The sequence below is a fragment of the Coturnix japonica genome, chromosome 12 (genome assembly GCF_054131305.1).
Source record: "Coturnix japonica strain WE chromosome 12, WE-NBRP24, whole genome shotgun sequence".
Taxonomy (NCBI): Eukaryota; Metazoa; Chordata; class Aves; order Galliformes; family Phasianidae; genus Coturnix; species Coturnix japonica.
In genome coordinates this window covers 4,052,204-4,075,320 of record NC_140674.1, presented here as the reverse complement: position 1 = coordinate 4,075,320, position 23,117 = coordinate 4,052,204, and the positions used below count along the sequence as shown (strand labels likewise).

Here is a 23,117-nt window from a genome sequence, read left to right as displayed (position 1 = left end):
GACAGCGTCAAAGAAACACCTGATTCTGCAGTCAGTTTTTCTTCTGCTTGCAAACAGCTGTGCAATTTCCTGAACGTTTGCTGAATTCGGTGAGATTTTGGCAAAACAAAGGCTGCCAAGCCTTGCAGGGTGATGCAAACAGCTCCCTTTTCATTGCCATTAACCCTGGAGCCACTTAAATCCAACTGGCCCACTCGGCCCCCTCAGGACCAATTCCATTCCATGGCTTTTAACACAGCACGGGGCTGCTCAGCACTGGGACACCTATGGGTCCTACCCCAAGGTCAGATCCCTGAGGAGCTCTGGGGTTATGAGACAGTGAGTGTGGTTTGGCTGTGGCTGAGAGCTGGTGGGTATTGCACAAAGATGAGGGGGCAAGTGGGGGTGGCTTTCTGTCCCAGCTGACTTCAGCTCTCCTCCTACCGACCAGAGGGGCAATAAAAGCACTATTTAACTGCCAACTTGACAGGGAAGCCAGAGTACCACTGTCCTTATGAAGCCAAGGAGCACAGCCACTGATTAACGGCCAGCTTTAATTTCAATCTAAAGTTGTGCATGTTGGAAAATAACAATACACCTCCACATCTTCATTAACCAAAATCATACTACAACCTCTCGTCCTATCGTTGTCACCCGGGTGCAGAACCTCCTCTCGAGGAGTTGCAGAGAGCGACGACGTCTCCTCCGATTCTCATATGCAGCCCGACCCACCCCAGCTCGCTCAGCCCGACCCTTCCCACCTTCCTCGCCCTTCTCTGGACACGCTCCGTTCCCACCGCCGGCTGCGTTGCTGCGGCCGGGGCCGCTCTCAGCGCTCCCCACGTGCGCGCTGCCGGCACTGCAGCACCTCGGCGCGGCCGAGTCCCTCCATCCCGAAGCTCCCGCCCCGCACAAGGGCACCTGTGCCGTGCCCCGCACCGGACAGCGCCTCTCGGCCCTCGGGAGCGCCGGGCGGTGCCGAAGGGCGCCCGGGGGAACGGCGACGGCCGCGCTCCGGAGCCGGGGCGGGGCGGGGCGGAGCCGTCGGGGCGGGCGGCCGGGCCTTGCCCGCGGCGCTGCCCCCCGCGGCGCTGGGCGGGCGGGCGGTCCCCGCTGCGGCTCGGCGCCTTTTCCTCCTCCTCCTCATCTCCTCCTCCTCCTCCTCCTCCTCCTGGCCGCTGCGGCGCGGGGGCTGCGGGCGGAGCGGCGGCGCCATGAGCGGGGCGGCGGCGGCGGCCAAGAGCGAGAAGCTGGACGAGGCTCAGGCGCTGGCCCGCAGCTGCGCTGGCAGACCCGACTTCCAGCCGTGCGACGGGCTCTCGCTCTGCGCCACGCACAGCCACGGCCGCTGCTTCCGCCTGCACTGGTGCTGCCACCTGGGATGGTGCCACTGTGAGTGAGCGAACGCGCGGTCCCGTTGGTCCGGACGGTCGTAGCCGCTCCGCGTTGCACGGCGGCCGCCGCCCCGTCCCGCCCCGTCCCGTCCCGGGGGCCGCGGTGCGGAGCGGTGGGAGCCCCGCGGCGGGTTCGGCTGGTGCAGCGGAGCGGGGCGCGGGGGGAGCCGCTCCCGGAGCCGGCAGCCGCTTCTGCACCGCGCTCCTTCCTAGTGCGGTCGGTTGTCCTTGGGGTGGGAGGAAGCGGTTCAACCGCACGGCATCCTCCGGGAGTCTGCTGATGTTTTGCAGGAATACGCGACTTGCAGCCGGCAGCGGGGTAGGGCGGGTTGCCGCTGCTCCGACATCCGATGGCCGGGCCAAGTGTGTGAAAGAGCAGCCGGCCAACTTTAATAGCTGTCCTCCAGATGTGTGTGATGATGGAAGCTGGGGCTGGCCGGGCACGGTGTGATGAATAATGAATCGCCGCTCTCCTCGAGGAGCGGGCTCGGCCGGCAGCGTGGCTGCAGGAGGTGGGAGATGGGGCCCAGGGCTCATACCCGGCTCTGCAGGCAGCTTTGGGGTGAGGCTCTGGGAGGGCTGGAGGTGTCCCTTGGCTCTTGGCATCCTGCTCTCCTTCTGTCAGCATCTCCCTTTGGAGCTGAAACCTGGATCCCAGATTAGGCTCAACGGAGAAAAGGGGCTTCCTGAAAGAATGTTCCTTATTTAGATGGGAGCTTCTCTTCTAATCACATGCACGCTTTAGAATGTCACCCTGATTTAGGGCCCAGCTCAGAACAATTGTGCTTTCTGTCACTGCCCTGATGTGAGCAGCACATGGTGACAGCCATCACCGTGATGGGGTGACGTGGTTACCTGTTGCACAGGGACACCATGCCTTGATAGCGACATTGCACCCATGAGACAGTGGCCCTCAAGTTGTGATCCAGACATGTTCTTCTCTTCCAGTATCTCTGTGGCTTTGGTTCTTTGTGTTCGCAAGCACTCCAGAGGATGGGAGCTGAGCTCAAAATGGTGTTTGCAAACTGGAGATGCTGTCTGATATCGGCTGGGGATGGTCTTGGGAAAGGAGAGCCAGGTGCAGAGCTGGAGCATGGAGGAGTGACAGTGCAGTGAGGGATCTGGGGATTAAGATGGATCATGGACTGAATATGCGTCATCAGCAGGAGGCCTTTGTGGTAGAAAATCCAAAAACAGAACCCAAGCCTTCACTTCACTGGGGATGCATTAGCCGGAGCGTTGCAAGCATGCAATTTAATTAGTCTCTCCAGCTCAGTAATGATGAAACCAGGCTGATGGGTTTAGTTTGGAGCGTTGCATTGCCAGAAAGCTGTACAAGTGGGGATGTTCTGTAGGAGGCCATAGTGAGCAGCACAGGAAAGGTTTACAGAAGCCAAGTAGTTGCTTGGGCTGTGAAAGAGCCAAGGGAGGGAGGGGAGATGAGCTCTGTGAAGCCTAGAAAAGAAAGCTGTGTTCTTGGAAGGTCACCAGTTGTCACTTACCTGTGGCAAGGAAAACGTTAGGTTTGGATATTAGAAGACTTTGTTTAAGTAGGAAGAAAAATGAAGTGAGGGAACAGAATAAAAAAGGTGAGGAATCACATCCATTGAAGGTCTTTAAGGGGGGGGGGTGGTTGGACTGATGTGTCTCCGGAGTGACACGGAGCTGATTCCCTCCTGGAAGGACGCTTTCTTGTGATGCCACCCAGCCCTTCCAGCAGTCATAAGAATTAAAGATAACCATCACTTGTGTAAGAAGTACAGACTTCTGTCTTAATTTCTCTCCGTCCAACTGAGGAAACTTTGAAACGTATTTGTGCCATGGAACTGTAATGTTCAATGGAAGAAGTCACATACCTCATTGTCCTGTTTAATTTGAGAGATAGGGAGAAGAGTGCTGCCTTCTTGCTCCTTATTTCCTAATGCAAATTCCAGAGCTGAGCATCTCTTTTGTATCTTGCTCTTGCAGATTGACTGGAGTTGGACTTAAAAGGGGTAAAAATGAGTGCTATAATGGAGAACTATATAGAGGTCAGAGATGTAATTAAACAATATCGGAAGTTATCTTCCATAAACACAGCGCTGTAATACTGACTTAGGAATCCTCAGAGGGTTCTTGTGAGAGCTTTTCTGCGACTCTTAAGAGCTGCGTTGAGGCACTATGTCAATTAAAATGGCCCTTGAAGTGTTATTTTCCATTGGCGGCCAAGGTGCTGGAGAATGTCAGCTCCGTTAAGGTGCACAAGTGCACTTACACTGAAAAATGACAGGAACTCACCTCCGCCAGGATCAGTAGATTGCCTCCTCATGTGTATTCAGGATCACATCTGCTTACTTCAGTGACAGAAGCAATTTAGCACTGCAGAGCCACTTGGCTATGGAAGCAATAATTGAGAAAGAACCTAGTCTGTATTCCCCAAAGCCACTTGTGTTGGCACGCCCCAAAGTAAGCAGTCCTTTAAGCTTCCTCTTTACCTCCAGCATTTCTCTGTCCATAAAATAGCCAGGTCAGTTGGTGAGTGAGATCATGGGCTGCTTGGTGTATCTGAACATCTCCAGTAACCCCATGTATTATACCTGTATGACTCTTGGTTTGAGCCTTGTGGTTTATTTCACGTCAGCATCACAGATCACAGAATGACCCAGGTTGGAAGGGACCTCAAGGATCATGTAGTTCCAACCTCCCTGCCTGGCAGGGCCACCAAACTTCCACATTTACTAGATCAGATTGCCCAGGACCCCATCCAACCTGGCCTTGAACACCTCCAAGGACGGGGCATCCACAACCTCCCTGGGCAGCCTGTTCCAGGGCCTGACCACTCTCCTAGTGAAGAACTTCCCCGTAACATCCAACCTAAATCTACCCTCTTTCAACTTAAATCCATTTCCCCTTGTCCTGGTATTATCAGCTGTGCTTTGGCTGTGATTTCTTATTTCCCTTCCTAAAGATTACCTCACCAGAGAAAGCCTCACACTTGGTGTGAGTACAGCATTGGCTTCACTCCTGGGCAGTGCAAAAATAGGGAGTTCTGTTGTAACTCTTGCGACTGTTCATTTTTTATCTGAGCATTTTGCAGTGTGTTAAACAGCTCTCAGTACTCCACGTTGCACTTATCAACAGTACGCTGTGAATAGCGATTCCATAGTGCTCACTGCACAGCAGTGGTATCAAGAGATAATAAATCTTTAGTTACCTAAAACCTCGTGCATATCTTACAGTGAAAATCCAATGCAGCAAATAAATGTTATGTTCCACTCCCCCTCGCATGTTGCTGAGTGCTGTATGAGATGTACAGGTGTGCCCCTGGAATAGCTTCCTGCTCCCTGGTGTGCAGCACGTAACGATGGCACTCGTGGCCTTCAGCTTAGCTCCCGACCTGCCGCTTTCTGCATGAGGTCGGGCAGCCTTGGCAAGAAACCCTGCAACTCCTCAGCCAAAAGGGGAAAATGGGCTTCTGCAGTGTGTGGCACGCCGAGAAGGGCATATGTTTCTTGTGTGGTTTTGGGAAGAAGGACCTCTCAGATTTTGGCACGTGTTCCGGGGACAAAGAATTGGAGCACGCTGACATTTCCTGCCTGGCTGTGACAGGGAAAGGCAGGGTTTCTCCTTGCTTTCAGAGCTGTATTGCTTCCTCAGTGCCTGCTGTGTGTGTGTCTGTATTCCCCAGGGCAGGACAAGCCAGCCGTGCCTTTGGGTCCGCATGGTCCCTTGCGCTGCTTGGGCAGTGAGCAGTGGTTATCAGCCTCCCACAGCTGCTGCCGTGGAGCAAAGCGCATCAGTACATTCACTTCACCTGGCTGTATTCCGAGCCTGTATTTGCTTCTTACACTCTTCACTGCTTGAAATACCAGCGTTTCTATTTTACAGCATTTTTAGATAAAAACATTGATTTTCCATCTCACAAAACTGTTGACAGCTCTCTGTCAAGGCCAGCCTCAATTATGGCTCTCTGCAGTGACAGCAGTGGTTGTGTGTGTCACACAGCAGCTCCTACCTGTCCTCTGGCAGCGTGCACATCCTGGCCCTATGTATCAGGTGCTGGTATTCCCCTGCTCCATTGCAATGTAAGCAGCAGGCAGCTGTGTGCACCCAAGTCCTGTCTCCATGGTGTCTCTCTCAAGTCCAGAGTGCCAGGAGCTGTCAGCAGGGGCTCCAGTAATCATTGGAGCCCGTGTAATTGTTCAGACCCCAGCCCACCAGTGAGAGCCATAAGCAGGAAATCAGCAAGGCAGCCTTTGTTTCTTGTAGCAGATCACTGGTGAGCGAGCTGAAGTGTTTACTGAAGGTATTCAAGTGCACTGGGAGCTGAGAGAGAATTTGAGTCTGCCTGCCAGGCAGCTTCTCTTGCTCTCTCCATGTTGTGAGCAGCTGCAGGCCTGGGTGCTCTGTAGAGCTGTGTCCATTGAAGCTTCCAAAAGGTTTGCTTCGTTTTCATGGGCTTCCTTGGAAGTGGTTTCAGAGGCCCTGAGATGTTTTGCCACATCCAAGAAGGAGCAAAAAGGCAATAGGGATAACAGTGCCTGATGTATGTCAGCAGATACAGAGAGCACAGTAATGCTATTTGATAGAGCAAATTCTCAGCTACAAAAAACATAGTCACCGCGGCATCCTGAGGATTGCTTTGTTGGATAAACATGGAAAAGGAGCTGTAACTGCTTGTGTTTGAACTTGTGAGGCTACGTTTGGGGTAGCTCGGACTCTTGTCTTGATGGGAAAGCCCTGAGTTGGAGTGGAATGGCTGGGCTAAAACTGTGGGGCTGGGTGTTCTCTGCAAAATGCCTCGCTTTGCTGGGAGAACGTTTACAAATCCGAGAGGAAATAAGCAGTTTTCCTTCGTGTTTGCTGTGAGAAGGATTTAAACGTTCATCCAGTTTAAGTCTGTGGATCTGGACAAAATACTTGTGCGTGAGCAAAGCATTAGGCTGAGCACCAGGCTACGCTCGCCCAAAGGTGGATTTGTCAGCTGGTAATGGAAAACACTTTTAATGAGGATTTGCTGCCTGTGGCTGTGCGAGATCTTCTCTTCACCTGTATTTGAAAGACCTGTGATATTCTGGCTTCATTTCACTAAGCTGTACACAACGAAGGAAAGAATGTCAGCTTAAAATACTCTGACGTGTAACTCACTCTAGGGGTAAACAACTACCTGCAGTTGTATGGGCTCACCTTTCTGGGCCTGAGTCACCCTCCATTGCTCTGGTTTTGGTTATAATCCCCAAATCACACTTTCAATATCCTGTTAGTGTTAGTGCTGTGCCTCAGAAAGAGAACACGGATGTGTAGATTTCATCAAACCCTATAGAAACACCAGTGGCTTTGAAGAACCTACCGCCATTCATTCTTTATTCCTTGCTGTAGTGCAGAGCTATGTCTTGAGGCACACCTTTTCCTTCCTTATTATTACTAACAAAAACACCTAACAGACCACAAGGAAAGCTTTGAATTTAAGTGACTCGCTCTGAGCGCATCACACAGGACTAATTCTTCGGTGCCTCACAGAGGACTGAATAGTAATCATTGCATTTCTTTCTCCAGAAGCCCTGAGAGAAAGGGGCCTTGTATCCCTGCACGCTTTCCCCCAGCCAGGACCTCCTGCTTGCCCTGCATGACAACGAAGCTGTGTTTCATAACACGTCCATCCGAGTGTGATTCACAAAAAGCGATGTCTGAGAGCCTCTGTGAGGTGGGGAGAAATGGCAGCTCTCTGCTCTAAGTGTGCAAAGGGTTAAGTTGCCTCTTGCATGAAGCCTGCTGAGGACCTGCCTGAAACCAGGGGGTGGTGGGACCTCAAAGGTCCCAAAGTTTGATCATCACTGTGTCCCATCAGCTGGCGTGGCTGTGAACTCAGGGTGTTCCACAAAGGGCTGGTGAGGAGGGCTGAGCCTCTGCTTCTGCTCTTGGGTCTTTGTGCTGGGAAAAGGCTGCAGGGATGTTTTTCACTGCTGAGTAACAGCTCAAAGATGAAACGTGTGTCGGTGCTCCAGTGTCCCTGTAAATGCATGGCTTCCTTCCTGAACTCTGCCAGCGAGGAAATCAATTTTCCTGCTTCATTCTGTAAGTGTATTTACTTCAAGTGCCCAAATGCAAAAGTGTATCACTCCTTTGCCTTCTGACTTTGCTTTCCTGGTCATCTCCTCCTGGGTACCAATGGATGTTCCTCATGCCTTCAGTGCAGCCATATCCTTGGATTGCCCTGTTACAAACTGAGTTACAAGGTTGTCACCTCCCTGGTTCCCACCCTGCAGGTCTGACTGCGTGCCCAGGTTTGCTGGGAGCACTGAGGGATGCTTCATGTGCCTGGCACAGGTCCTCAGCTTCCCTGGCACAACACAAGCACATATTTGCCACTGCTCACATTGTTGCAACCAGCACAGAATGGACATCTTGTGGTGTTTTATGTAATGCCTGTCAGTTTACCTGAAGCTGTCTTGCACTCGTGAGTCCCCTCAAGCTTTGTTAACCGAGTGCTGCACATTGGTGGGCCTGTACCAGGAGCTGTTGTTTCTGTGAAGGATTAAAAGGAAAATGAAGTGCTTTACTCACAAACACTCTAAAATGTTCCAAACTGGTGGTTGTGGCAGCGTGGGCTGCTGGTGGATGGCATCAGCCACAGTGATATAAGGAGTTGATGGACAGTAGATTGGTTTCCATCTAGTCTCATCCTGTCTGTATATGAAGTGACCGTGCTTTAGTGTGCTGTGGTTTTTATTCCAGCACCTCTTACTTGTCCTTAGGATACAGAATGTGCTTTCATGATGACTGATCGTCCCAATAAGCGATTTTTATATAGTGACTGATCACAGAACTTAGGAAGTGCAGTTGGTGCAGCTTAGAGATGTTTTTGCCAATAGTTTGGTGTATTCATGTAATTGGAAGTCAGAGACCTACTGGGAAAGTGAAATCTGATTGCTTGGCAACTGCACCTTGTTTTTAATATACTCATACTTTAATTTAGGCAACGTAACAGTTGGGATTTATATATAACCTATGTTGTAAAACACTTTTAACCAGAGCTTACGTTTGTGTTCCTGTTCTCACTGATGGCTGCAGAGCTTTGAGAGCCCACATGCGCGCTGCCAGAGCTGCTGCTTTACCTGGGCCCTTGCACCCACCCCTGAAACATTTCCCTTCTGTGCCCAGTCAGTGCACACCCTGCTGTCTCCCCTCCTCCTGCTTCGTGCAACACACCTGCAGCCATTTCAGCTGCTTCATTCTTCTTGCTGTGTGGCACCGTTTGGATTTCAGTGCCTTTGCTGATTCAGAGCTGTGTTTCCTGCAGCCTTTCCACAGTCCGCTGGCATGAAGCTGTCAGTAGTTGGGCAGACAAAAGGAGGCACCTTGTTCTCTGCTCCTCCTGCTCTATGCCACCAGCCTTCAGCATGCCCAGCTGGTGCTTGCTGTGGGATCTCCCTATGGTGTGAAGCTCAGAGTGATGCTGTTATCCCTCCACCAGCATTCCCTTACTGTGCTGCAGCAATGAGTGCTGAGCTTGCTCCCACCCACGCTGTCCAGCTGCTCTGAGCACTCCTGCAGCAGCACTGTGTGATGTGGTGGCTCTCTTCCTCCTCCTCTTCCTCCTCCTCTTCCCCCTCTTCCCCTGGGGTCACTTGGGTTTTCATATTTTCTTGTAGAGCATTGCTGGATCCAAGGCTCCTCTGAGGGAAGGGCTGTCACCAACACCTGCGTGCATCAGCAATGAGTGGTGACCTATTTTGGGTGTGTGCAGGGAAAGCAGTCCTTCAGATTCTCCAGAATGGGTCTTGTAGAGCCTTGTAATAGAAATATGAAGATTAGATGGAGTGAAGTACGAGCGGAAACGTGCCTAGATAAACACTAGAAGAAACAACAGAACGAGGTTAAAAGGATGGTGATAAAGATGCTCTTCCCATCAATGAAGAATGTATTTGTCAGGCAATCCACGAGGCCCCAGCACAGATGATGTGTCAGCAGGAGATCCTGTAGGCTGACAACAGGAAGGTAGTGGCACCAGTGCCACACATCACATATGCCATTGCTTCTCCTGTCAGCCCACCAGGAAAGTGGACTGTATCCATCGAGATGCAGCTATTCCAAGCTATGAAAGCAGCCAGCCCCCTGCCTCGGCCATCCATTCCATCCTATGGGTGCAGAGTGCGGGTCTTGCTTGGTCCTTTGGAGATAAGATGCCCTTCAAGGACCACTGAGCTGTTCTGCTTGTTTAAGGATTTACAGGAAAACATTGCCATCTCCTAGAGGTGCCCATGGGAGCACCATGTGCAGGCTGTGCCGTGCACCTGGAAGGCAGTAGCTTGTCTGCACTGCCTGTATTTCTCTGCAGCAGGAAATGCTTTCTTTCTCTGGAGGTAGCGTTTGATGCTGAGCTGTGGTTATCCTTTTCTGTTACCATATCAGCACACTGTCTGCATGAAAATGATGGGGCTCTGAATCTTCGAGCAGATGGCACACAGGGATGGTTTTGTAAAATAAACATGTAACGCTAAGCCATTTCTTGCTATTTTCTGTACTGGATTTAACAAATATCTACCGTCAGTTGGGGGATAGAATGTCTCAGAGATGTGCAAAAAGCGGCTGCTCCTCTTTGCAGGGCAGCTTTGCAAAGGGTTGCTAGATGGCAAACGTGGTTGGGTTCAGAGCTCAGATAGTGGTGGCTGCTGCCCAGCTGCTGTCCCTATGGGGATATGGCTCCTTTAAGAGGGCTTATGGCTGCATGGAACATTTCTAAATCCAGTGTTGCTTTTTCTTTAAGTCTGGTAAATCCATGTAAGAAATGAAGGAGCAGCGATGGTAGAAGGAAGCTCCAGGCTCTGTTTGCATTGAAGAGTTAACCTGCTATTGAGTGAAAGTGCAAAGAGAGCCCTGAAACACTCACAGCATGTAAAATCAAGATCCTTTTTTTTTTTCCTTTGTATTTAAAACAAATCAAGACAAAAGGGCATCAAAATACATATTACGAGGAAGAAAAAAAAACCTTCTCATTTTTCCCCTTTCTTGGGTTTCTGTGAAAAGCTTACAGCTCATCAAGTCAAGGGCTGTCACAGCTGTCTCTCACCATACAGCAATCAGAGGGAACACCTCTCCTTCATGTGAGAAGGGAATTGGCAACCTTACAGAATCACTGCTGGTTCTTTTCTGTGCCTGGGTGAGGCTGGGATATGGGACAGATGATACAGTGCAGGTGTGAGAAGAGGCAGCTTGCCCTGCTGGTGCATCCCAATGCCTGACATCCAGGGTTGGGGTCAGGCCTTTGGAGAGCTGGCCCCTATCCCTCACTGTGCCTTCCATCTGCAAGTGTCTTGTGTGCTCTGCCTTCTCCCCATTAGAAATCTATCTCTCTGCTTTCTCAATTTGCTTGAAAAAAGTGCAGAGCAAAAGTTTCAACTTGCATTCAAGTGTTCCATACCTTTACATATGAGGATCTTTCAACGTTGACAAGCATTTTAGTTATGCTCCATTGTAGACCCCAGTTGCACAGTTCATCTCTTTGGGTTTGTACTGTAGGTCTGACAGGGCCTCACTGTCCTGAAACAATTTTCTCCTCTCCCTTTCTCACGCTCCCAACACACGTCTCTGTTCTGCGAGGTACAACCCACCAGCTGTTCATCTATTAGGAAGAAATGGAAACTGGGTTAGCAGTGTTTTTTCATGTGACATCTGTAAACACACTCTAGGTTTTCCCTTCCATTTGCTTCTCATCTCTCTGCAAAAGCTATTAACTGCACTCTAAGCAAAGCATCATTTGGAACTATTACAGCCCTTGGTGAATGTTTATGGTGAGGCCCATTGTGGTTTGCAGAGTTTTTTTTGTCCCAAGCTTTGCATGTAAGTAGACAGAGAATGAAGGAGGGAGGTAATCAATGTCCCTGTGGCAGCTGCAGGGCTGGGAAGCAGTGTTCCATCTCAGTTCTCCGTCTTTTGCTAAGAGGAAGGCCAGCATCTGTAAGGCTGATCTCCAGGGCTTTCCCTATATGCAGGGGTGTGAGCACTCCTTGCACTAACACTGAAATCCTCCTCTCCATTTTCTCCTGTGACACTTGCCTTAGGAATGCCTGCTTTGCCTTCGTGCCTTCAGAGCTGTGTGGTATGTTACAAGGATCTCATACACGGATGTTCTTTGTAGCGGGGCTGACTTCTCAACCACATCAGCTGATGTCTTTGGCGAGGCCCAGCGTGGCAGAAGCAGGATTCCCTGTTGCCTTTGCAACAGAACTTCACTGGGACCATCATGAAGGTGTAGAGCCAAGCAGAATCATGCACTACATCCAAAGGCACTAGACTCTGAGATGTCTGTGATCAGAGCCCGTTTTCCTCCCACCTCAGCAAGGTGCCTTAGTGCTCAGCTGGCTCCGGGACATGGCGGCAGGTCCTGAGCTGCACGGGTTAACATGAGCCAGTTTCTCGTTAGTTTAGTATACAGATGGCAGGTCCTCATTAGCCCTGTGGGTTTTTGGAGAGTAGGTGAGCTGGCAGATTGAGGGAGGGACATAGAAATCTTTGCTCAGGCAGCTGCAAAAGAAAGCACACGCATGAAAAAAGCTGGTGCATGTTGGTTAAAAGATGCCTGAATATCTTGCATGCAAACAAATGCTTGCTACACAGTACGTACTGCTGACTTAAGATGCCTACAGTCCAGAACCACCTTTTGTCAGCTTTCTGAGCTGCAGTGCACTCGTTGTTGTTGATTAAGAGGTATCATTTTGAGAGGGTGGCAATGGCGGCTTTATGAGGAACCTCACTGCTCAAAGGTGGATTTCCTTCATTTTTCTTTTCTCATGCCAGGCACGTCAGTGTCGGAGGGAAACGAGAAGGCTGGGACAAAGGGAAGGGGGTCATAAAATATTTAAGCAGCACCTCTGCTTATTTAATGGTTAAGTTGTTTTGTATTAGCCACGGAAATTACTGCTGCGTCTGTTCAGTGATGATGCATGCAGACTGCTCAATTAGCAAAAAATCAGAGGGAGGTGACCTCATGGCTTACTTCTAAGGGCCCTTATTTATTTTTCACATGCAGGAGACACCATAATCCATCTTCCAACCAATCTACCACACAGCTCTGGGAATTGATACTGCAAAGAGACTTTACGTATATCATTTTGATGGAAGCAGGCCTGCTCTGGGGGGTTAGAAGGTTTTCCATGTGACATGAGTTCGCTTGAGCTTTGTCCCTTGTAGCAGAGCCTTCAGCTCCACAGAGCCTGTGCTGGAGGTCAGCAAGCAGGGAGGGGAGCGCTGCCCAGGACTCGCCTCCTTGGCCATGCCTGGAGCGGTTGCTTTGCAGTTGACTGGGCTTTTGTGTCTTAATTCTCCAAGGGATTTAGTTTTTAGGCTTCTGCAGCAGTTGAATAATTAAGAAATGGAGAAACAATCACTCTTTTTAGCTGTGCACAGGCTGCTGTCGCTGTGCAATTAGCATTAGGCAAAGAGGTGAAATGTCTGTGCAGAGTAACGCGGCTTGAGCACGGAGCAGCAGAAAGCACGAGCAATGGCAATGGCATGAGCTTTCAGTGGTGGCAAATAGGTATGCTGTGTGCTTGCCATCTGCTTCACTGTAGTGGTCATTAACATGTGGCTGTCGCAGTTGATTGAAACTCACCTTGAAAACAGTTCTGGCAGAGCCTGGCTTCACGCACATCACATTCTGCACTTGGGATCCCAACCAGGTGTTGCTTCCCCACAGCACTGTGCTGTGTTGGTAGAACTGCAGCAATCACTTGGTAGCACATTGTACAGCATTGAAGGTCTTCCCAAACTTCAGCAAACTTCTTGCTAAACTCTGATATTTAGGTGGTTTTATTTGGACCAAACCCAACGTGTTCAGCACATGCAGTATTTTTCCTTCACCAAAATACCATCTTCTGCGTAGGCAGATGTAGCAAATGACCCAGGAAACAAGTAGTGATGCAGTGCCTGTCTGGCATCTGTATTTGTGCAAAATGGTGTAATTTACAGGAGCAGCCATCAGCAGAGCTCAGTCCAGAGTTCTCCAACTGACTCAGTGGAAATAAATGTGCAATAAATTACGTGCCACGGTACTAGAAGGAGCGTGTCAGAATAGGTGCTCAAAATATGACTTGGTGGGTTTTTGCCAGCTGCTCGAAGTCAGCAAAAAAATGTTTGTGTTTATTTCAGGGGGAGTTTTATCAGCCCAAAATGCAGCATAAAAGAAGGCGGGGACTTGTGCCTTTGGATAATTCTCTGTTCAAAAGACATCTCTGCCAATCACGCAAGCTGGAGTGGGTGGGCAGCCTTATTTTTAAGTTTCTGCATACATTTTTCATAGCATCTTCATTGTGGTTGATGCATTTCCGTCCATTACGTAGGGTAAGAAGTTCTAAGTGATGCTGTTACTGCAGCTTTGTCCATGATCCAGCCTGACAGGTCCAGCTGTGAGCACCAGCACCGCTTGGAGAGCTGACTGATCACCTTCAGAAAGCGGGAGTTTAATCTAAAATGAACAGACTCTGCCCTAAAATTAACTGAAACTTGAGAAATTTATAACAGAATCCCCCCCAAAATGCAGAAAGCCAGTTTACATAGAAAATTTCCTTTTCCCTCTTGGGTGATTTCTGCCTTGCCCAGGCATTACTTGTCCTTGAAACATGAGGAGGTGCTTTTAGCCAACGTAAAGTCACACAAATGGGCCTGAAATCCTCTGTCAGTAGGGCAGCTGCTGTTGGATTCTACCCTGAAATTAGTGCCAGCATGTTGGTTTTGAAACACATGGTGAATTGCCCCATGCTGCTGCAGCAACAGAACAAACAGCTCCGCTCCCCACTGCCAGCCTTCCCTTTCAGCCATCGCTTTGCCTTTGCTTGTCAGGGTGGCTGCAAACAGAGCTGAAGTTTAAACATGGCCAGGGCCTTGCTTTCCACACGTGTGATCAGCTTGCCATTCTCCTGAACCAGCCAGACTACAGCTGTAAACAGGGGCTTGGGATGGGAGCTGCTGTACTTATGAGATGCCAGTCTGCCAAATAAATCCTAACCAGTGGTGCTCCCATGACAGGCAGTGAGAGGGAAAGCACTTGAGGTGCAAATGCATCCTGCACCTAGCACAGCTGGGCAGCAAATTTCTTCCTCTTCTCATCTGACCATCAACCCATCTGGCTGCATTTGCCAGTTGATGTTATTTTGGGTGGGGGGGAGGGGGTTCAGCTTCTTCTGGTCACCTGGGGAGCACAGGTGCACACAATTTGCCTGTGCTCTCTGGGCAGCTGCACCCCTTCACCAGGTGCTCCATCAAGCCCTGACCTGGCAGTTCCCCTACATCTCTCCAACATCCCCCAGCCCTCGCCAGCGTGTGGCAGCTGTGTTAGGTAGAAAATCGTAGCCTTCACCCAACACCTTTCTTGGACACCTCAAACAGGAGCTGAGAAATGTTTTTCAGTAGTGTCTTACCCTTGGTTGTCCCTGGAAGGGAAGTGAAGCCTGCATAAAAGTGGCCCAAATATATCAATAAATACAGCATCATGGTCTCAGACAAAGGGATATTGATCACATCTAGGCTACATTCCAGCTTCCGTGAGCTGGATTTTGTGGGACACCATTCCAGTTAGCAGCGTGCTCATCAGTTGATTGTGTTGCTTTGCCAGGCAGCAGCATGCTTAATGCTTACTGATGTGCAGGAAGGCTTTCTGCAGACAGCACACCATGGGAAGCTGCGGGCAGCTGCTGTTAGCTGGGCTGGAGGGCAGAGTCATCCCAGAGAAGCTGTGCTGGGCAAGGGTTGAAAAATGCAACCAAAGCCCACATCTCTCAGCAACTGCCAGCGCAGAAATAGCTGTGCTGCTGCTCCAGAGTGCTCTGCAGGAGTAAGAGCTCCATTCTGCCTGTGGTTAAAGTGTGCAAGCATTTGATGGTAGCACTAAATTCCTCCAGGACACAGCAAGCCGAGGCTGGGATAACTAGATGGCAATTGGGAAGGGTGGATGTGAATTTCCTAACTGCCATCCAGCCACTCTCACATAGGAGGAATAAAACATGGCATTTTTATTTTCACTGAGCTTTTCCAGCAGCCCTGGCAGTTATCGTTCCAGCTCCTAGGAAAAGACTGCTTGATGAGGTATTCAACTGAAGCTGGTCAGATCTATTCACCAAATGTTTTCTTCCCATGCCCACTTACTGCAGCATTCTCGCTGCTTCCTGAGGCTGCCTGGTGGCTGTTTCTCTCCTGCTGCACAACCAGGGTGTTTTTCCTTTTCGATGTGCCTGGTGCTCCTTCCCCTGGTCCTGCTCTCTGCATCTGCCAGCTTCACATTGCGCCTCTCTCACGCTCCAATGCTTCCCAACGCTCTCCTTGGACAGCGGAGGTTGGGAAGTCCCAGCTGGGGAGCACAGCCTGCTTTTGTACAGGCTGTTTTCCTTGCAGTACACCAGGCACAGCAGGGGTGGAAGAGCCTTCTCCTGTGCTTGATGTTTCCCCTGGTGACGTACCAGGGCTTGGCTGGCAAAGCACAGCATGCGTGTGGGCGCTGGCTCGTTGGGGCTGGCAAAGCAGATGAACACCCAAGAGGCTGCTACAGCCAAGAGAGGGGATGTCTTAGCCCATCCTATGGCCAATGCCACACTGGCTGAGAATTTATTGCAGTCAGTGCCTGTGAAGGACACCCAGGTTAAGGAGAGGTGCAGCGAGCCCTTCCTCCTGTTTCTGATCTGGGCCATGCTCAGTGCCCTGAGCAGAAAGCAATCATTGCTCTGATTTTCAGAAGGAATGGGCAATTGGAGGGAGAAAGTCTGCACCTGCCTCTGGGCCTGGGCCAGAAAAACATGTGGCAGAAAGCTGCAGCTCCTCAGCACAGCACAGCACAGCACAGCTAGATCCATTCCTGTGGTGCCTTTCTGCTCCTTACCTGGAGAGTTTCAAGCATCAAAACAATTCTTCATCACTTTGATGCCTTTTCTGCCTTTGCAAAGTGGTATTTGCAGTATCGTAACTCCTGCATCAACACACTTCAGAGTCCCACTACTCACAAGTCTTCTGGAAATTTGTGCTTTCATAGTGCATGAACCCCCTGGGGAGACATGAATTTTTCAGGGCCTTCATGCAAATAAAACACAGCATTTTCCAGTCTTTGGCATAGCCTCGGGTTTCTCAGTTTTTCCTAACAAAGTACTGATTTTCTGCTCTCTTATTTATTTCTTTTAGTAGAGATTTTCAGCTGCTCTCTCTAGTTCACATTTGGTTCAGCTCCACATAGACAACATAATCCTGTTCTTCTTATTACTTAGCTAGATAATCAAAATGTCAAAGGCATTTCTATGGCACGGGAAATCCCTTATTTTTTCTCTTAAAATTCCAGTTGCAGTCATGTTAATTCTGTTTTATAACACAGAAAAATGCAGGTTAGCCCTCAGGAAAAAAAAAAAAGAACATGGAAATGCACTCAGGGAGACTCCGCCATTAAGCAGAGTAATAATAATAGGAACACAGATCGCTTTGCCAAAGATGTGTGGTAGAACTGCTCTGTGTTTGCTGTGAGAAATAGAAAGGCTGCTGAGCATCTTCAGTTTCCGCTAGGAAGGGACACTGGCAGAACTGCTGTCTGTCCCACTTCTCAGCCACGCATTCACACCCCTGGCATCAATTTTCCAGCTCTAGATGTCCTACAGATGTCTTAGAAGCAAGGAGAGGGAGAGAAGCGGGACTGGGCTGAGAGAAGTCATGGTTACCTGCAGTGTTAAGCACCAGAGAGTCTGTAACAGCAGAAAAGTAACCAACACCTTGAGGCCATTGAAAACAGAGCAGCTGCTGACTGAAGGAACTGCTGGCTATTACCGACTGCCAGAGGCGAGCGCCGTCTTATCGGTTTCTTGCTAACCTTAAAGATAAGTCCTTAAGTGCTGCTTTTTGTCTTCCCCCACAGGTAAATATGTCTACCAGCCCATGACTCCCGTGGAGCAGCTTCCCAGCACCGAAATACCTGTTCGCCCTCGGGAGTCTACGAACACAATCCAGATCTCCGTCTCACTCACCGAACACTTTCTCAAGTTCGCTCCCGTCTTCCAGCCCCCGCTGCCCCCCGACTCCCCGCAGTTCTGCACAATCGCAGACCTCTTCATTGACAATTACCGCGTGAAATGCATCAACGGGAAGATGTGCTATGTGCAGAGGCAGCCTCCCCCCGTGCCCCACAAGACAAAGCCCGAGGAAGCCTCTGTTCGCAATGCCTTAATCACAAAAGAGAGCAATACACCAAAAACAGATCACTGCTCGTCCCCTTCCAGCTCTGAGGACTCTGGGATCAATGCGGTGGGGGTTCACTACGTGGAGTCATGCGATGAGGACACGGAGGGGGTGGCCGAGCTAAGTTCAGAAGAAGACTACAGCCCAGATAGCAGCTGGGAACCAGATGAGTGCCCGCTCTTGTCACCCTCGCAGTGTGAAATGGAAGTGATTGAGACTATAGAAACCACTGTGTGATCCGACGAGTTGGTATCCGATCAGTCCAGTTCCCACTCAGTAACGTTGCTTTTGTAGTCTTTATATTTTCTGGTGTTTTTTTTCTCCTGACAATCCCCTTTTTTCCAGTGCACTTGATATTTCAGATTCCTCACGGGAGCGCGATCACAGGACTTGCACATTGGTGAAATAGCAGCAGCCTGAGCAATTTTAACGTGTTCTCAGCCTGATCAGATCTCCCACGTCTGCACATAAGGTAGTGATCAATCTCAAGACTCTTACTGCTGAAAAAAAAGGCCTTTTTCTTGGTCTGGGTTACATCATATGCTACTTCTCCGACAAGGATGTGCCACTCAGCATGTTTTCAGCAGTTGGGATGTTTGCTGGGGGCCTTCAAAGCACAGAGGGTGAGCTGGTGCAGCACGCCTGTGAGCAGCAAAACCAAGTTGTCCTTATTTCTTATAAAGAACTACGCGAAGCGCAGCAACAAGAGGCTTTTTCTGTCTCTGGCCTTCCACGTGGTCCATGCTTTTTTCTAGTGCTGGTGTGACCCTTCTTGAACGCTGTTGGTGCCACTCTTCCAGTGGGTTGGTATGGCAGGCAAGAGAATGCACAAAGTGCCTCCAACTTCTCCAGGCTATGCAGCGAGCATCTGCTGAGTTAGGTCCGGCTCTGAAATCTCCTGGAAAGGCAGCTGTTGCTCCTGAGGGTCATCCATTGTCTGGGTCCAGCTGCTCCTTTCTCTGCGTGGATCTTTGGAAAGGGATCTGGCTTTTGCAGCTCGGCAGGAGGGGGAGCAGGCAGGGAGGAAGCGCAGCAGTACCAATACCATTCTAGACTGGGGTGTAAAATGAAGGCGAAGGGCAGTGACTACCTCCAAACACGCAAAATCCACCCCTAGCTTTGCCTACCGCTTCCTCCCGCGCCATGCTGGTCATGCCAGAAACGCGCACTCAGGACCAAATGGCCTCATGGCCAGCATTTGCCTGAAGAAAAACAAAGATTAAAAACAAAACATTTGAGCCACACCACTGTGCTGGCAGAGCTCGGGGACAGCATGGAGGTGCCCATGGGAGGAAGCCCGTGCACTTGGCAGTGCTGGTCACAGTACCGCCTAGAGTCATCCTAAGCTGAGTGAGGAGGATTCGGCTCACTCAGTTCAAGAGCAGGTTGAGCCGTTCTACTGGAGGGCTGGTTTCAGCCCCATGGATGGATGAAACACAAACGTCTTTCTCAGAAGATTTCAGTCAGCTCGAGTCAGTTGGAGTCAGTAATGACTGTTTTTCAACAGCGTTACTGAACTGCTTTGTGTGTTTGCTGTTTACGTTCCGCAAGTCGCTGGTGAATATAAGGCTGTATAAACGTGTACAGTTAGTGATTGATACTAGATATAGTCAGTGTTATAGGGTGGCTCATCTCTCACTGTATCCTGACAATGTATTACTAATTTTATACACTTTGTAATCAGTATCTTTAGAAAGCGTTTAGGCGACAGTGTGTGTCTGTGCACATGCGCGTGTGCTAGGAGTTTACCATGAACGGTTATAAAGTAATGCTGTACTTTTTAGACTAACACTTTCAGACAAAAAATAATAGGTTTTATAGTTTTGATGACTTCTACAAAAAGTGCAATGCTTGTTAAACGAGGAACTTGGGCCATTGCATGGACAGATGCATTCTCACAAGGCACTTACAAAGTATTCTGTTCTTCTGAGGGCATTTAAGCAAAGGCTGTAGTAGAACTAAGTAGGTTTTATTTATTTTTTAAGGGCAGGGTTGTCCTTTCTGGCTAGCTAAGGTTTCTAATAACGTTTTGTCGTCTTTTGACCACCGAGGCACATTTCATAAGGTAGAAGAAAGCATTATATATAAACCTACAGCATTTATCCATATTTAATCTCTCACTTGTAACCTGAGCAGAGAGCTGCAGATGCTCACTCTGGTGTCTGAGCCTCCTGCAGGGCTGTTTCTGAGGCCAGGAGCTCCTTGCCCACTGCAGGCACCAAGCACAGACAGGGGCACTGGGACCCCTGGGCAGAGCACGCCTTGCTCTGCAGGCAGGAGGGCACCTGCTGTGTGTGCAAGGAAACGGAGTTGGCCATTGATGACCAAGACTTCCCATAAGATCCTGTGGTCTTGCAGTTTCATATCACCGTCGTCAGGATACATTAACTGTAAGTAATTAGCAATATTCACAAGCTGTGAGTGTCTCTTACCCAGGATTTGTTCAGATGTCAAGCACAATAAGCTGCCTCTTCCTTCTTGTGGTAAAACACGAGAGGAGCAGCCTGGTGTGGGACAGGGCGAGTTGTGGAGGTGTTCCAGCAGCCGGCATGGCTCTCACTGTGCTCCATCACACCCCAGTTCAGAAACACGCTCCACAGAAACGTGGTTTCTTTTCTTTGCACAAACACCGCGCAGTCGTGTTGTAAGAGATGCCCTGAGCCAGCAGCTCCACTCTGCCAGGGAGAGGCGTGTATATTTCCCTCTTTAATAAAATACTAAACAACTGAATTTCTCCTTGTCCTAACTGCATGTTTTCCATGCTGCACTGAAACAGATTTCCAGCACAGGAGAGATCACTTACAGCTTCAGATGGCACGGCCCTACAAGGCTGATGTCCCAGAGAACTCCTCTGGCTGTAGCCCTTTGACTTAACGCACCCCAGGGTGCTCCCAGAGCAGTGAGCTCTCTCTTTCCGCAGCACAGCCCCATACTCTTCTCACCTGGTGTGTGCTCTACCCACCCAAGCTTTTGCAGCCCTGTGGGGATCAACACCTACCTGCTGCTGGCACAGAGGCAGCCAAGGCCCCAGGTAACAGCATTCTGAAGGTTTCTTTGCAGCTCGGTGGCTGGGACCCTGAGCACTTGGTCTCCCAACACACCTAACCACTAGTGACAGAACAAATAGGGGAAATGACACAGTATCACAAAACCAGCAACACACTGCTTCACAAGCCAGAGCTGACCACACACATACACCAGTGTTAGTGGTTTGCTGCTGGGTTGGCTCTGATAAAGGTGCCACAGGAAAAAGACACCGAGCCTTGTCCTGTGGCACAGCCTGGTTTGGAACAGCGGGTTGAGTTTAGTAGTCAGACACTATCAACCATCAGCCCACAACCAGTCACACTGATCCTCTCCCCCCTGCAGCACCAAGGGCCCACAGAGCTTCTCAGACTTTGCTGAACCATCTCGGTGCCCTTAGGGCCAGCCAGGGCTGCAGCAGAACAAAAAGCACAACTCAAAGCTGCCCAGCAGACATGTGTCTTCCGCTTTGTCAGCAGTGGTTGTTTTTTTTAACACCCTCCCATTGCACAGGTACAGCCCCTTTGCTACCAGCTGAGCAGTAACAGGGATGGGTCAGCCTGGAGGAGGCTTGGTGGAGACCTTCCGGCAACTCAATGGAAGGAGGTTGTGGTGCGATGGGGTTCAGTCTCTCCTCCCAGGTAACAATGATAGGACAAGAGGGTTGCACCAGGGGAGGTTCAGGTTGAGTATTAGGGACAATTTCTTCTCAGAAAGAGCAGTGAGGCACTGGCACAGCTGCCCAGGGACGTGGTGTGGCCACCGTCCCTGGAGTTTTCCAGAACCATGGAGACATGGCACAGAGGGACATGGGCAGTGGGCAAGGTAGGGTGGGTTGATGGTTGGACAGATGATTATAGTGGTCTTTTCTAACCTCAATGACTTGAATGATTCCCCACGCACACAGCTCCACGCACCCAGTTTCAAACAAAGGGCCTTTTTAATGGAGATCTGTAGGAACACACTGTACCCAGATTAGTTTCCTCACCTACAGATAGTTTTCTGCAATCTGCAGCTTTTTCCAGCTTTTCCCATTCCTTGCCCTCAGACTCCACAACTGCCATGAGGGAGCGAGGCATGGCATCCACCTGCAAAAACAGCTGCTTCTGTGTCCTTGAAGCACACAGACTCTGGGCACGCTCCTCCTGTGGAGTGGAACTGGCAGTTATTTGGCAGTTCAAGGTGCTGCTGCAAGCTTCCAGGTCAGCTGCAGTGCTTCAGTACCTTTGGCTCTGACCTCTGACTTCACAGCACTCAGTCCCGCTGCCCCTCAGCTGCCCTATAGCCAGGAGCTCACCCACTGCTGCAGATCTGTGAGCACCCAGCAAGACCGCATAGAATGAAGGGCTCTGAGAATGGCGGCAGAGGAAAAAGCCCAGTTGTCCTGGGGAAGCATCCCAGCAGCACGAGTGCAGGCAGCAGCGCTAGTCATCCATCAGTGGTGGAGGGGCCAGGTGCAGCTGGAAGGTCTCATTCTGGAAGACGCTGCTGGCAGCAGAATCCCCATGGGAAACACTGAGCAGCCCGTGCTTTTCCCCACTGTGGGCACGGGACAGTTCAGTCAGGAGAGCTAACTGCAAGACAAAATGCAGACAGGTCACCTCCTGCAGCCAGGACTGACTGCCCAGGGGTACTAATGTAAGGTGCAGAGAGACAGAGAGAGCTCACGTGGGGTCATAATCTCCCTGCTGCAATGAGAAAAGCCTTAATGCATGAAGGAAAAGCTCCATGCTGCACGCAGCGACCTCACAGAACTCCTCAGCACAACAATCCTGAACTAAACAACTTTCCAGGTATCTTGGGGTTGTTTTTAAATTCCATCATTGAAAAAACAATCCCAGAATGAACTGAAAGTGCCAATAGGTGCAGCCAGAGTGGGCAGAAGCACAAGGAAAAAAGGAGGGGACAGAGGGAGAGTCGCTGTCTTGGGACAAGCCATAGGGGACTGCAGAGGGGCCCCTCTGTGAGCATGCCAGCCATACTGTGTCTGCAGGGAAGGCTATTTGCAAACCTAAAAGTAGCCTGAGAAATGCTGCACACCATATATGCTTTTCAGGCCCAGCCTCAGAGCCAGAGGCATTTCTGCTGCTCTGCTGCCCATGAATTCCCCCAGCTGTGGCAGCAGTGCAGGTGTGCTGTGCTGGGAAGCAGCCAGCTCTATGCAGGCTACAGTGCTGGCACTGAATGAAATCCCACAGAAAAGCCAAAGCCCACACTGCCAGCTCTAACATCTGGCCTGGCAGCTTGCATAGTTCCCTTCCCCAACTTGAAGCTGACAGTGTAACAGGCAGCACATACCCGGGAGGTCCCACGGTTGAGTCGGCAGAGTTGGTCAAAGGCCTGGATTTGCTGAGGGTCCAATGCAGACTCTGACCCTGTCTGATAAAGGGAAAAAGGAGGTTACAAAAACAAACACATCCCATGAGAGCCCAGCCAGCCAGCCAGCAGCCAGGCACGGTCACTGCAGTGGCACCGGGGCTGCTACACAGCTGGAGGTGAAGAGTAATGGAAATGCAAATACAGGTGCCACAGTCTGCAACC

The 23,117-nt window shown here is 50.2% G+C and overlaps 2 protein-coding genes across 5 annotated transcripts in view; one reads left to right on the top strand and one right to left on the bottom strand.

Annotated features, from left to right (window-relative positions):
- Positions 1-1,159: 1,159 nt before the first annotated feature.
- Positions 1,160-20,282, top strand: C12H3orf70 (chromosome 12 C3orf70 homolog). Its single transcript, XM_015870999.3, has 2 exons — positions 1,160-1,371; positions 17,233-20,282. The coding sequence occupies exons 1-2, from the start codon at positions 1,194-1,196 to the stop codon at positions 17,787-17,789; spliced, it is 735 nt and encodes a 244-aa protein (XP_015726485.1). The 5' UTR covers positions 1,160-1,193; the 3' UTR covers positions 17,790-20,282.
- A 1,215-nt stretch (positions 20,283-21,497) lies between these two features.
- VPS8 (VPS8 subunit of CORVET complex) overlaps positions 21,498-23,117 on the bottom strand; it is a 57,810-nt gene continuing 56,190 nt past the window's right edge. For 2 of the 4 annotated variants that reach the window (XM_015870968.3, XM_085512616.1), the window contains 2 exons: positions 22,875-22,955; positions 21,498-22,150 (listed from right to left, as the gene is read on the bottom strand). In XM_015870968.3, the coding sequence (XP_015726454.2) occupies positions 22,001-22,150; positions 22,875-22,955 (231 nt within the window). In that variant the 3' untranslated portion in view covers positions 21,498-22,000. Of the gene's footprint in view, positions 22,151-22,874; positions 22,956-23,117 lie in introns of those variants that run through there. The other 2 variants (XR_014933134.1, XR_014933135.1) reach the window with 2 other exon arrangements.